General features: G+C 38.0%; 1 protein-coding gene across 1 annotated transcript; it reads right to left on the reverse strand.

Annotated features, from left to right (window-relative positions):
* Nucleotides 1-6,739: 6,739 nt before the first annotated feature.
* LOC116251525 (ethylene-responsive transcription factor ERF003) lies at nucleotides 6,740-8,048 on the reverse strand. Its single transcript, XM_031625847.2, has 2 exons — nucleotides 7,895-8,048; nucleotides 6,740-7,509 (listed from the first exon to the last, which is right to left on the reverse strand). The coding sequence occupies exons 1-2, from the start codon at nucleotides 7,972-7,974 to the stop codon at nucleotides 6,975-6,977; spliced, it is 615 nt and encodes a 204-aa protein (XP_031481707.1). The 5' UTR covers nucleotides 7,975-8,048; the 3' UTR covers nucleotides 6,740-6,974.
* Nucleotides 8,049-13,115: the final 5,067 nt, after the last annotated feature.

Genomic DNA, 13,115 nt, shown 5'->3' on the forward strand with positions numbered 1-13,115 from the left:
GTGCTCATCTCTGTTGGTGCTGGATTTTTCAGATTATTTTATTCAAAATTCAGTATTCCCAACAATTTAGTAAAGCAAGAAGCAGATGATGACTTCTTTCTTTAGAATTTTTGCTGTATGGTTTGGCGAAAATCACGAGAAATTTCTTTTTTCTACGGAGCAGGATTAAATCCAGGAAAATGGAGCCATTAAACTAACAGTTAACAGGAAAAAGAAAGAAAGAAAGAAACGCTCAAGAAAGTTAACTTTCTTAGGATCGAGGAATAATTGAAGGATGTCAACAAATTAAGAAGGGAAAGTTTGAACTTTAAAGTGCACGAAAAGGTTGATTCCACCTGTGCTTTTCAAAATAAATGCCTCCTTTTTTAGTCCTTTTCTCTGCTTATTAGTTTACATGATGCTGATATAAAGTAATAAGCGGAAATATTGAATTCTTAAATCCAAAGGCGATTCAAAACGTGGGATGTTTGAGTAATGTCGGACAATCATGTGCATTATTGGGCCCATGGTGTCATACCAACGATTACGAAAATAAAAGTGAAAAATGTCAAATTCAGTACCTACCCGGAGTAGTTGATTTTTTTTTTTTTGTAATAAAAGTTTTTTGAATATCCTTTTTGCGATAAATTCGTTTCTTGAAAACATTTTTTAATTAAAAAATAGCTATAAACTTAATTTATGAAAAAATAATTTTTTTTCAAATATTTATTTACACATGCCACCTTTTGTGAGCAGCTCACAAGAGTACCCCGTTAAGACAACAACCATGAAATTCGAACCTCTAACCCCTTACTGCAAGTCGCCTTACTACCAGGTTTGAAAAATTAAGCATATTTAACCCGATGAAAATCTATTTAACGCAACTAACTAAGTAAGAACTGCAATCTAAGGGGGCGAAAAAAATAAAGAAATCCGAAATGCTGTTCTCCTCGAATGGATCACAACTAGAAAACTTACTTAGAACGGGGTACAATTTTTCAAAAGAAAAAACGCATTGAAGCTAATTTCGATGACGGTATACTGGGAGTGGGGCTCAAGGAATGGATGGAGAGAAAACCAAAAGACTTGAGAGTCAAGGTGCCGTTCGACGAACAAAAACCATTACTCTCTTACCTCTCAATCTCAGCCAAAGTCGACTTTCCTCCCTTTAATTTCACAATCTTTTTCTTCTCTTAATTTCTCATAAATCTTTGTTGGAGTTGCAAACAAGGACGGCTAAATATGTTAAACACTGTATTGGAATCAGGCTGGTTAAAATGGAAAATGACAAAAAACTCTCGAATTAAGTCCAGTCCATTTGCGATTAAAATTCTTCTTCTATATAAAATACTTGTTCTATATATATATATTTTTTATATATAGTGTGGAATCAAATTTGGACTCGGTTAAATTTATCAATTATGACCCGATACCTTCCGGTTTGGGTTTAAGAATATTTAATAGTTCTCATTGAACCACACATTTTCTTGGAGGAATAAGTGAATGTCCTTGCTTTACTTGTAGAATAAACAATAGCCCATGAAAAGAATACAGGACTGATGATTCTTTTCATAAACCTAACGGAAACTAAAACATTCGTTTGTCCTACTTGAAGAATAGCTGGAAAGTTAGCCACAGATCTTCATGAATTACTATAAATATCCTATTATGCGAGAATATTGGCGTGGGCCCCACATGGTCTCGCTATTTCGACATTTGGATTGTTCAACCTAAACTCTTTGTTCATGAATTCATTCAAAACCATAGTTGGCAAACCCATGACTCGGACTCAGATCGGTTCAAGACTGAGTCGTCGTGTTAGATAGATAGTTGGCTCATGACTCGGCTGAGTTCGGTCATAAAATTTTATAGCGCATTTTTTATATAAATAGATGAAGAAGGCAAGTTATTCAATATTCAACGTAATAATCAGACCTGGGTTTTTTTTTTTTAATTAAATCCAAACAAAAGTATTTGAAATCGAATGTCATATCAAATCCACTTACATCCCCAAGACTCTTAGATCCACCAACCTCTTTTTGAAAAGGGAAAGAACAAATGGCAGTATTTAATTTCTTTGACAAAAAGAGAAAAAAAAAAAAAAAAGTCTTGTGTTTATGCAAGCGCAGTTTCACCTACTACTCTCCATCGTCAATATATTCTCCTTCCAATTCCCATGGCGGTGGTTGTAATGGAGCCCTCCACTTAAACTATAGTTGCAGCCCTTCCTTACCTTTAGGTCTTTTTCGTATCCATCCCCAACCTATGGGCAATCTACATATACCCTGCTTTCTTTACTCTTTTTGCTCAATTTGCTACATGTTTAAGTTAAATTGGTCCTTGAAGTTAAATTTGTTCATGGAAAGTACTGCTATTCTTTTTAATTGATAAAATGTCATAGATGATGTTCTTAAAAAGTGAAAGCGAAGACTTCAACTTCAATAGAGACGACCCATTTGGCTGACCATTGTAACTGGGGTAAGCCGGGTTAAAGCACCAATAAATTTCTCAATCCTACCCATAAGTATGGATTTTGTTAAACGCACAACTCAAGAATGTGATTAATTATCTTTAAAGGGGTTGGTGGCACAATGGATAGAGCGGGGCTGGTAGGCAGCCGGTGTCTGTTTCGAATTCCCGCAACATCAATCTCATATGCTATTAAAAGAGAAGAGCATCGATATGTAAGTTAAAGCATAATGGAGACTGATGCACTGAAAGCATCTGTGGCTTGGGGCAAAAGATAGAGGCGAATTAAAGTTTACCTATCGAAAGTGCAATATGTGCATTTTTCAACATGAGATTTCAGTTCCCTGCTAAAAACCAAGAACCTAAAGTCTTTGGATATTGGTAATCAATCACACCCTAAATTGAGAAGAATATTTCATGGACTATTCAACACACTATCAGATAACTTCACGGCTTTTGTTCGTAAATTTTGTGGGACTGAAAACGCAGCCGCCCTAGGAAGTTTTTCGTGCCATGCAATCAAACACGTCCCAAGGGTCTTAAAAATCCAACCCCTTGTTTGTTGATCCGGGATTCTAAATTACTGGCCAATATATACAATGCAAGTGATTATTCGATGAGGAAGTAAAAATTAGCATTGTAAGATTGAAATTCGTGTAAAGGCCGCGTGAAAAAAAAAAAAAAAAAAAAAAATCATTCTTTGGATAGAGTTTGGGAACCGCATCGGCGGAGCTGCTGAATCGGAGAATCGTCCTCTCCGCCAATTCAAATGAATCGGTTGCAAATCAGCCGAAAAACATTTCTAATATGATTTGAAAAAAAAAATTAAGGGAAAAAATGCATAAAATTAAATATCTTTAAATATTTGTAGAAAATAGTTAAAAGTTGACACTTGACACTGTTGAATTGGCCGCCAAATTGAGAAGGGAGTTTGTAAGTTTGCTGGAAAAGTTAAGTTCCTCCATATTATATTTTGAAAAAAAAAATTGATGCGATATTTGAAATTACTTTTTCAAATTTTCTTTTAATTTATGTTGATTTGACAAATTTTCTCTCAATTTCAATAAATTTTTATGAAGTTTTATACAAAATTTTCAATATTTTATTTTTTTACTTATTACGGGCACACTGGTACTTTTATTAAAAACATTTACTTATTTTGAACGACCATCGTTTTTCTCAAAATATTCACTTTCCTTGATCTTTCTTTGCTACGACAACATTTTTCTTCAGTTTTACGATGCTTGGAACAAGTGTTAGAAACTTTTTTTTTCTAACTTTTCTAAAGCTTGGACAGTACTGATGAACACTCACGAAGTTTTGAACTCATATATGTTTACAAACTTGTGTGAAATTTTGAAAGTATTCCACAACATGCTTTTGTACTTTTATCATTTGCACAAGTTTGTTTGCAATTTTTTTTTTGGCAAACCTTTTCTTTTTAATAAGCATTCCACAAAATATCGTGAAATATTACAGAATTTTACAATTTTTATGCATTGTTTTATTAAGTTTCACAATTATTCGCGACATTGTTAAGGTTCTTTATTAAATTATTTTACAGATTCTAACTACTTTGGCAATTTTCAATGAACTCTGCTAACTTTTTATACATTTTTTACACTCTTTCACCAAATTTCTTAAATTTTTTGAGGTTTTCAGTTTATGAAGAACATTTTAATTTCTATAAGCGATTCTTGTAGATGCAAATTGTAATTGAACATTTATGCAACCTTCTCAAATTTTCACATATTTTTACTCTCATGATAGTTGATATAGTTGCACAACTTGGTTTGAATTATCACGAGATTCCATAATTTTATTTTAATTTTTATGTAGTTGAGACTACTTGAGTTAGCAGTTGCATGTTGTGGGTAGCATAAATAGCATTGACGTTTATTTCATTATGCATATCGGATCCATGTTCATCAACAGAATTTTTTCCGCTTTCAATTTTTCTTATTTGATTGGGTCTGGTAGGGCAAAACAGATTTAAATTATATGACTCTCAGACTTTATGCGATTCACGTATTCAAACCCAACAAGTCCAAAATCCAATAAATCAGTGATCCAATTATACATAAATAGTCTTTGTCATTTACCATTTCTCAGATTCATCTTTTTACTATTGGATGGCAATCGAAGCCTAGAGAGAACCGGGTTATTTCAAGAACCATTAAAACAAAATATTGAATTTGCAGAAAATGGGATTCATGGAGGTGCCATGCCACCTTTCTCTTGTCACAAGAACAGATCTCCAACTGGTAAAAGCATCAACTTGTTATCAATCTTGTTGTTATTAATAACATACTGAAAAAATATGCATTAGTATATGAAGAAGGAAAGAATATGCAATCTTTTTTAGTAAAGATCGTTGGACAACTCGCTAAGTCTTGAAAATAGTATTCTGTAGAACTTCAATGGCTACTGTGTCGAGGTGCGACGGAGATTGGCAACTTCCTTCCTGTTTCTGTTTTGTAATTATTTTACTGAGGATTCCTGAGCCTTGCATCCATGGTGGACCAGACTGTTTCTTTTGCTTCAAAAAAGTACATTCTTGTTCAACATGGACAGCTTTATTTTATGCTAAAAAAGTGAACATACCCAGCATCTTGTTATACTTGCAAAACAAGCTATTCTGCCATGCTGATGGGTTGCCCACATGCAAAGCTTCCATCTGAAGTGTACTCCTGTGTTTTCTTCCATAATTTCAAAAACTTCACTGTTCGTGTACAACAGCAGGTATTCCTCAGAGACTGTAGTCTTAGTTTTCGTACTTCTTTAACTTTTAAAGCAACTACCTGACAATATTTGTGAGGAAATCTTTGAAAAAGAAAGAGAAATATCTACTCCCTTTATTTTATATAATATTGAGAAGGCAAAGGAAATCAATAAAGTGGTAGCAAGATGCTTCTCAATTTTTGAAATCAAGAACTGCGCAAAGAAGAAAATTGAAGTAATGATGCACCAACTTTGCCGTGATCTATTGTAATCTTGGATGCTTCTTCTGCACTGTACAAAGCTTTTCCTGACTAGTTTTTACGAACTGCAAAGAATTGACTGCTTTCTTTGAGTTATGTTTTCCTGGAACAATCGAATGAAGATACAGGGAAGTAGAAAATTGACATTCTATTGCCTGGAGAGAAGAAAACTGAATCGGATTCAACGGTAAACTCTCTGTCCAACGGTGGCAGCAGTCGGCCATGTGAAGCCACATGCAACTCCAACTTTTCTAAGAGAGATTGTGCTTCAGCAACGTAAGCGTCCCTTATGATCAAGGCTCATAGCCTGATCCAACCATACCAAAATTATTACCTGTCCAATCATAATTCTCATCAATCTGCTACTGACAAAGTTTGACAGTAGTGTTCAGACCCTCTATCGTTAAGGAAAAAGGTTTGCCTTTAGAATAAATGCACTTGATCTTCAAACCACTGAACAGAAAAATAAATTGTAAGCATAGCAGAATTACATCAACTGGCCAGAGTACCCTTAAAAAAGTGTAGTCCTTTATTTCACTGTCAAGTCAAAGCAATGGAACCAAAAGCAACGGGGAAGACTATCTTAGAGAGCCAGACGAGGGATGTTTAGGGGGTTTATATGAAAGGTCAGTTGTCCTTCAAATAATTAAACATAATCTCTTCAAGAATTTTGCTTCTATATGCTTTTATAAGTGAGCCTGCGCACAGGCAGATCAGGACTTCGATACTCTGCTGCAGGGCCAAAAGAAGAGACAAGCCGAAGAGGACATAGTGGGCGTTTATTCACTAGCTGTTTGATTACAGCGCTGTCCATGAAAAACTATGTCTTACCTCCATTAGAGTACAAAGCCACCAATGTCACTCCATATTCTTACGTTGCAAAAGTTAAAATTCAGATACTGTAAGATGAGGAGCTTTACAAAGCTATATGTCGGATCCTTGAAGGAGGAACAGGAACAGAAATTATGCAAAACAAGTGTTCATGTAAGAATGGTCTCTTCCTTAAATCAGTTTTAGCGTGTTTTGTTTCTCTTCCAATCGATCTTTTGTAAACAAGCAGGCGCGAACATTGTTGCGGTTAAATACAGGTCCTGGCGGAGCCTAACCAAGGGCTGCTAAGTTTGCTTAGAGTTCAGGAGACTCAGGCCGCACCGGCGCTTAAAGGTGAAAATAATAAGTTGTATCATGAGTCTCTCTGTACTGTATTTGCGTAGAAGAAGAACCCAAGAATCTTGTTATCTAATATATTTATGTGTATGGTGTCATTCTCCATTGAAGAGCGCACAAGCATGAAATGATGAGAATAGATGTAGCAGCCTAACTTTAACCACTTCTCCTTTTACTTTATTCTGTACATAAGCACAAGCGTTTCATGAACTAGGTAAAAATCCTAATTATACTACTAAATGATTATAAAGGAAAAAGGGGGGGAAATAATCCTATTGCCTAGTACTGCATTTGGGTCACTAGAAAGAATGAAGTTAGCAGAGAAAAACCAGAATGTTGACCCAAAACACTTCTCATTCTCTTCTACTATTCATCTAATCAATGATGTAAAGAGGAAGCGGGAGCAGTGGCAGCAGGGGAAGCATTGATCTCCACCGAGCTGTAATCGATCAGCTCATCGATCATCTGCTGTATGTAATCATCATCCAGAGAGGTGCTCTGCTGATCATTCTCTAACTGGACTTTCATAACCCAGCTGGATTCTCGCTGCCGGCCTGACGGCTTGTCCTGCCAAACACCAATGTCACCGGGCTTCCGGTTATCCAGGCGCAGGCAAGTAATAGATTGCTGCCCGATGCTGCTCGCACCACGACTCTTGATGCTGCTGTTGCCATTGCTGCTTTCTGTGTCTTTGAGCGCCGGCCTGGTTAGCTGCAGCGAGGCCAATTGGCATCTCTGCAGCTTAGCGGTCAAAGTAGGAGACAAGAACTTCGAGGAAGATGATGGAGAAGCTGTCGGATTATAAGGAAAGTTGGTTCTTGCTCTCGGTCCGCACATCATCCGGGCTGCTTCGTCATAGGCTCTAGCTGCATCCTCCGCTGTCTCAAATGTTCCGAGCCAGATTCTTGTTTTCCTGAGACAATCAAAGATACTCTGTAACTTAAAAAAAGATCCACAGCACGGCCCATCATACAAAAGGGATTTCTTCTTAATTTTAGTTCAGAGACTACCATTGACATGTTTCTGAATTTTTTCACCTACCCACTTATCAAAAAAGCATTGGTTCACAATATATGTCCTAATTTATCCTACTTTTCACGATTTGGGAGTTCACCAAGATGTCCCCTTCGGGGGCAAGTTCTGCTAAAAGTCGATGATTTGGGGTCTGAGTTCAGGTTCTATTAACTCCACTGTCAGTTCATCATTGCGAATGTATGTGTTTGCAACAACAGATCATGAAAAATCCCCAGAGAGGTTGTATTTCTCTTATTAGACAAAAAGAACTAAAAGGAACTTACAGTAGCGGATGGCGAATTTCAGAAACCCAGGAGCCCCAATGTCTCTGCCTTACTCCTCTGAACCTCTGCGGCCTTGCCATGCTGCAGAGCTCACACTCTTTAGAAGCTTATTGGTTCAGAAACACTAGGGGAGCGTTGGAATCAAATTTATGGACGCAAGCTTGTGCGGCAGTTTGCATGGGCCTTTAATCAACTGTCGTGTTCTAGAGCTGGCAACCAATTCTGAATCTAGTCCATGCCCCACAAAATTATTACAAGATCAACTTGTTAAGAAATGACCATGATACCACTTAATTTTCTGACTTTTCCATGGCAATCCGACCTACACATGAGCAGATTGTGTGTGCACTTGGTCATGATCTGATTAAACTAACCACTGGCCCCAGACTTGGTTAAATTACAACTTCTAATTGCCATCAAGAAAGTTAGGACTACTAGCACCCCGCTGAAGGCTAAGCAACTAGTGTAAAATGTCACAACCAAGATTCAAAGAAAGTGGATTCGGTAAAAGAATGCAGAGCAGGAGTGAGAACTAATTTGACAGAAAACCATCACTCTTTCATCTTTGTTTTTTGTGTATTTTGCTTCTAGATATCTTGTTTATAGTGGATCCAGTTGTAATTGATCCTTTGGTGATGCATGTCCCAGGTATTTTTTTAAACACAGTGAGAAATGTAAACTAGTTGCTGTCTTGTTTCTCTTTTCCTGTGATTTGCTTTGTTGAATTTCCACCATACTTTAGTTTTGGTTGTGCATGATTCAAACAACTCTTTCATTTTTCTCCTTCTGCTTGATCATAAGCCGTATAATAAGACATGAAGTAGTCTTCCTGAACTCCCACCTTGGTGCGTCCTCCGATGCTGACTCAACTCAGCATGTTTCGAGATGAGGACGATGATACAGTTGCTCTGCCAATGCCAGTCAGGTGAATCTTTAGATCTTGGGTACCAAATAGCTAGGAATATTAAACATATGAAGATGAAAAGATTAAGAGTTTATTTAGTCATTCAATGTGCCAATCTCTAGAATTCGGCTTCTCTTTGGACCAATTCGCTGCCAAGCTAGCTTGACTATATCATAGTCATTCTTATCTTTTTCTGTTTAAGTCATTTTATGCTTTTTGCCTTTAGTACACAAGCACAGGTAGAAGAGCCACAATTAATAATGGATTAAACAGCTAACTAATGCTCACTACCAACTACTCTTACTTGGTTTATTTGTCACTTCATAGTTCATTGTTCACCAATTTGGAGGTGACTGTCCCCAGTGTCTCTGTTCATCCATGTGAAGATACGACATCCATTGCCTACCAGAAACAAAAAAATTACAAAAGAAAATGCCTCGTGATTCTGCTGCTGTTTTTTACCACATTATTATTGCACCCATCAACCTAAAACTTACTTCTCATATCTACCCAATTCATTAGCACCCATTTCCAGTGCATGATGATCATAAACTCATATTATGATCCTTACACGTATCAAAACCTTATCAATACATTTCGACGCGTGTGCTTGCATTTACTCTACCAACCCACCCTTCTGTCAATTAGTGGAAGCTTCAACTCTTTTTTTGGCACTTGAAGACCACCTGAAATGCATGGTTGCCCTTCGATTTTGGGCTGTAATCAACCAAATTTATTGCATGTGCTCCAAAATTCCTCTTGGACTTTGTCTGGACGCATTCAAGTTTTAGACTTGATCGAATCGTTTAGTTGGATCTCGCAAAGAAATTTGTATCCAGTTCCTAATCATATTCAGATCCAGTATGCAGATTCATAGTCAAATTTAAACCGATTCTAGTATCAGACTGAGACCCAGTAAAAATCTGATTCGATTGCATATAAATGCCAGATGCCATGTTGATCAAACCTGAATTCATCGTTTAAAAATAGGATCCAAATACAGCCTGAATCCGAATCTAGTTATATAATTTTGCAAGAAATTGGATTTGGGTCGGATTCAACAGCGGAAAACATTAAAATCCTATGACCATATCTAAATAAACCATCTGCAACCCAACCTTGATTTTGAAACTTGCTCGCCATGAATTAGATAAATCTCTACCCAACTAGAGTACCACAACAGATTATATTTGAATCACTTACATACATCGAAATTCGAATACATCAACAGGCAAATCCACGCTTCCAATCTACATAGCATGTGCACTTTAACACATCTGATATTATTCTAATAATTCCAACGGCTTTCTTAGATCTATGTTGGAGCTTGAACTAGACTCGTTTTAGCTCACATATTATTAAGAAGCTACTTCAAACTCGATAACAAGCTAACTCGGTTCCAGCTGATCCACAAGTCAAGTTGGCTCGACTAGTTGAGCACTACTACTTGTTGTACACATGTCTAAGCGAGCTCCGCTTGTTTTAATTCGCAAAGAGATTGGCCCATGCAAAAAGGGAATGAAGTTTTAAATGAGCTTAACAGAGAGAGTTCGAGTGGAGCCGGAGTGGATTCAGAACACCCTTACAATCAATGGACTCTTTGGTTATAGGAAAACGGGATTACATGATTATACAGGAAAAGGAGCGTCAAAAAAGGAGAGTCAATCGGATGTGATATCTCGGCCACATCATCAGATGAAAAGCACAAAAATTTTCGAAATCCAGGAATTCAAACTTCTCCATTGCTTGCTGACTATCATAATCTTAAAGATTAAGAGAGAGTCACAATCGTTTGTGAAATAAAACGTCATTCTCTGTTGCTCACTGGGTTACAGCTATGGAAAATATAAAAGAAAATTTGGAGGAGGAAGAAGAAGGAAGAAGGGACCCACCAAAAGCGCGTGGGGGAGAGGGAAGGAGCAACGTGGCCGATCGGGAGGCGTCGTTGTCGACTCCCTCTAACTGCGCCGTATTCTGCGCCCCTTCCATCCTTCCCCACGCCGGAAAACCGCGTCCTCGTGGGCCCTTCCCGTTGCCATTCACCACCTTCCTCCCTTCGTCTTCTTCCTCATCCTCTTCCCTCCCGGCAACCGACCGGCAGCTTTCTTCACTCTCCGCCACACAGTCGATGATGGCGATTGTCACCTACAAATACCTTCTCCGGTCTCCCCTACCCACTTCCTTCTTTTCTGTTCTTTGATCAAACGTTACTTCTCACCACTGCTTTCAATCGATAAGAGGCGTGGTTTTTATTTTCAAATTTATTTAAAAATATTGTAGAATTTTTTTAATTCATAAATCAAAAAATAATTAATTGGCATACTCGGCGGTAAAGTTGATCAACTTTTCTAAAAACTGAGGTTTGAGTCTCAATGCGTTTTGATTGTAAAAAGTCTCAATGCATTTTTGCGAAAGCAATATTTTGTCTTGAGTTCAATAATGCATAAAATAAGATAACATGGGACTTAAATAGCAAACTATCCTCTTACTGAGTTGCTATGATTTCAATTCATCACCCTCTAATTCGGGAATTTTGGGGAAGGAAAAACCTGAACCCTGTTGAGACTGTTTTGAACATTTAAGTTGCCGCAATGACTAAGAGAGTATAAATGGTTCAGGCTAGAGTCTGGTATCTTACCAAATCTTGAACACAATAAATCCAATGCATAAATGACCAAGATTACAGTTCATAATCCCAACAATTCCCTAGTCCCATGAGTGGGAAGGAATCTCATGACTGCCCGAATGAAAAGCCCAAAAGCCTACCCCTTAAGGGTGAGCAATGAGTCGGGTACTCGATCCGTGATGGACCTGGGATCGGTAGTTGGTTACTTGGCCCGTGATGGACCTGGCTTTGACTGGTTATTCAACTTTTTTTCATGAAGTCCAAAATTGTGTTGAAATTTGAAAAGTCTTGCAGAACACCCTTCAATTTGAATGTCACGCATGCCACCATGCAAAGGATAACAACCATAAGAATCCAACTTGGCGCACCACTCAAGGCTACCAATTATGCTACACCACTTAGGGCCAATAATTTCCCTAAACCCAAAGATCCCTTTATGATTTCAATACACCTTGACTGGTTCTCCAGTTTGTTGACGATAATCCTCTTTGTTTGTCATAGTTAACGTCACTTTCAGGGTTCAAAAATCACCAAGATTTTTTTCTTGATATGCTTGCACCTGACAATTATCTTTTAAACGCCATAAGATTTCTCCGGTCAAGAGTGAGATTTGTGACGCTGACATATATTTCAATCGGCCCACTGTGTGAGTAGCGCACATCACCATCGACAACATGATCATAGACACGCTCAAAATCTTCATCACATGGCATGTTTTGTGGTTTTATTAGAATTCTATGTTAACTTCTCACCAGCTAATTAGCAGTCTGGGTTCCACAAAACCTGGCCGATGGATTTCAGGCTGGTTGGGCATCTAGCCTACACAAAGCAGCAATGGGATTTTTTTTTTCAATATTTTACTTAAGAGAAACTACTCTAGGTTTAGAGACTTTGTCGCTCATCCAAAGCATAAAACCCTCAAGGCCAGTCCCTACCCTCTAATCCGGGCATGTCTGTGTTTTTTGAAAAGAAAAAGCACCATTGAGATTTGAACCAGCGACTATGTTAATACCCAGTATTCCAGTGAATACATTCGTCTAAAAGAAGTACATAACTCAATGAACTGGGATAGTGCCAGTGCCAACTAATTGTACTTCACAATAGCTAGATGAGTCCACGGCTTGACCCACTACAGGACTCAAAAAAGATTTTCATAATTCATGCTTCGAGCTAAGTTAATCATATATGTGATGTTCTTTTGCCAACTGATTTTGTTATGGAACAATAGCTCCAAGGGATGTAGTGCGGCCGGTTGAACTGATGAGTCAGTCAAATTGATGAGTCAGTCAAATTTTGGGTTTCAGTTCGATTCCTATGGACACTGTCCTTCAAGATCCTTCAAGATGCATGACGCTCTAGTTAATAGATGTACTGTTCTCCATTTAGGCTGCCTTGGACCTCAGGGGAAGAGAGGAGGGTGTGTTGGGGCTTTAGCTTTTTCGGGGTATCTCCTCCCACTAATAGGTCAATAGATGGACCTAAAGCCGCTGGCAATTGAGTAGGCCGGTCCGCACACGTTCCTAGTGATTACTTGCATGGCAGATGTGTGCATTTGTCATTGACCAAACTGTTTGGCCATCATTTCTCGTTTGGAAATATTTGGCCTACCCTAGCAAGGAGTTGAATTGAAGAAAGTTAGCTGGGCTTATCTATAGTCGACAAGAATCTAGTGCCGGATCCTTGCACGAGCA

The sequence above is a fragment of the Nymphaea colorata genome, chromosome 3, assembly GCF_008831285.2.
Source record: "Nymphaea colorata isolate Beijing-Zhang1983 chromosome 3, ASM883128v2, whole genome shotgun sequence".
Lineage (NCBI taxonomy): Eukaryota > Viridiplantae > Streptophyta > Magnoliopsida > Nymphaeales > Nymphaeaceae > Nymphaea > Nymphaea colorata.

Excerpts from the sequence above, each read along its gene's own strand:
- LOC116251525 (XM_031625847.2), bottom strand. The coding sequence starts at position 7,974 with ATGGCAAGGCCGCAGAGGTTCAGAGGAGTAAGGCAGAGACATTGGGGC. Across the intron at positions 7,510-7,894 it reads GAAATTCGCCATCCGCTACT|GAAAACAAGAATCTGGCTCG; the intron begins GTAAGTTCCTTT and ends TGATTGTCTCAG.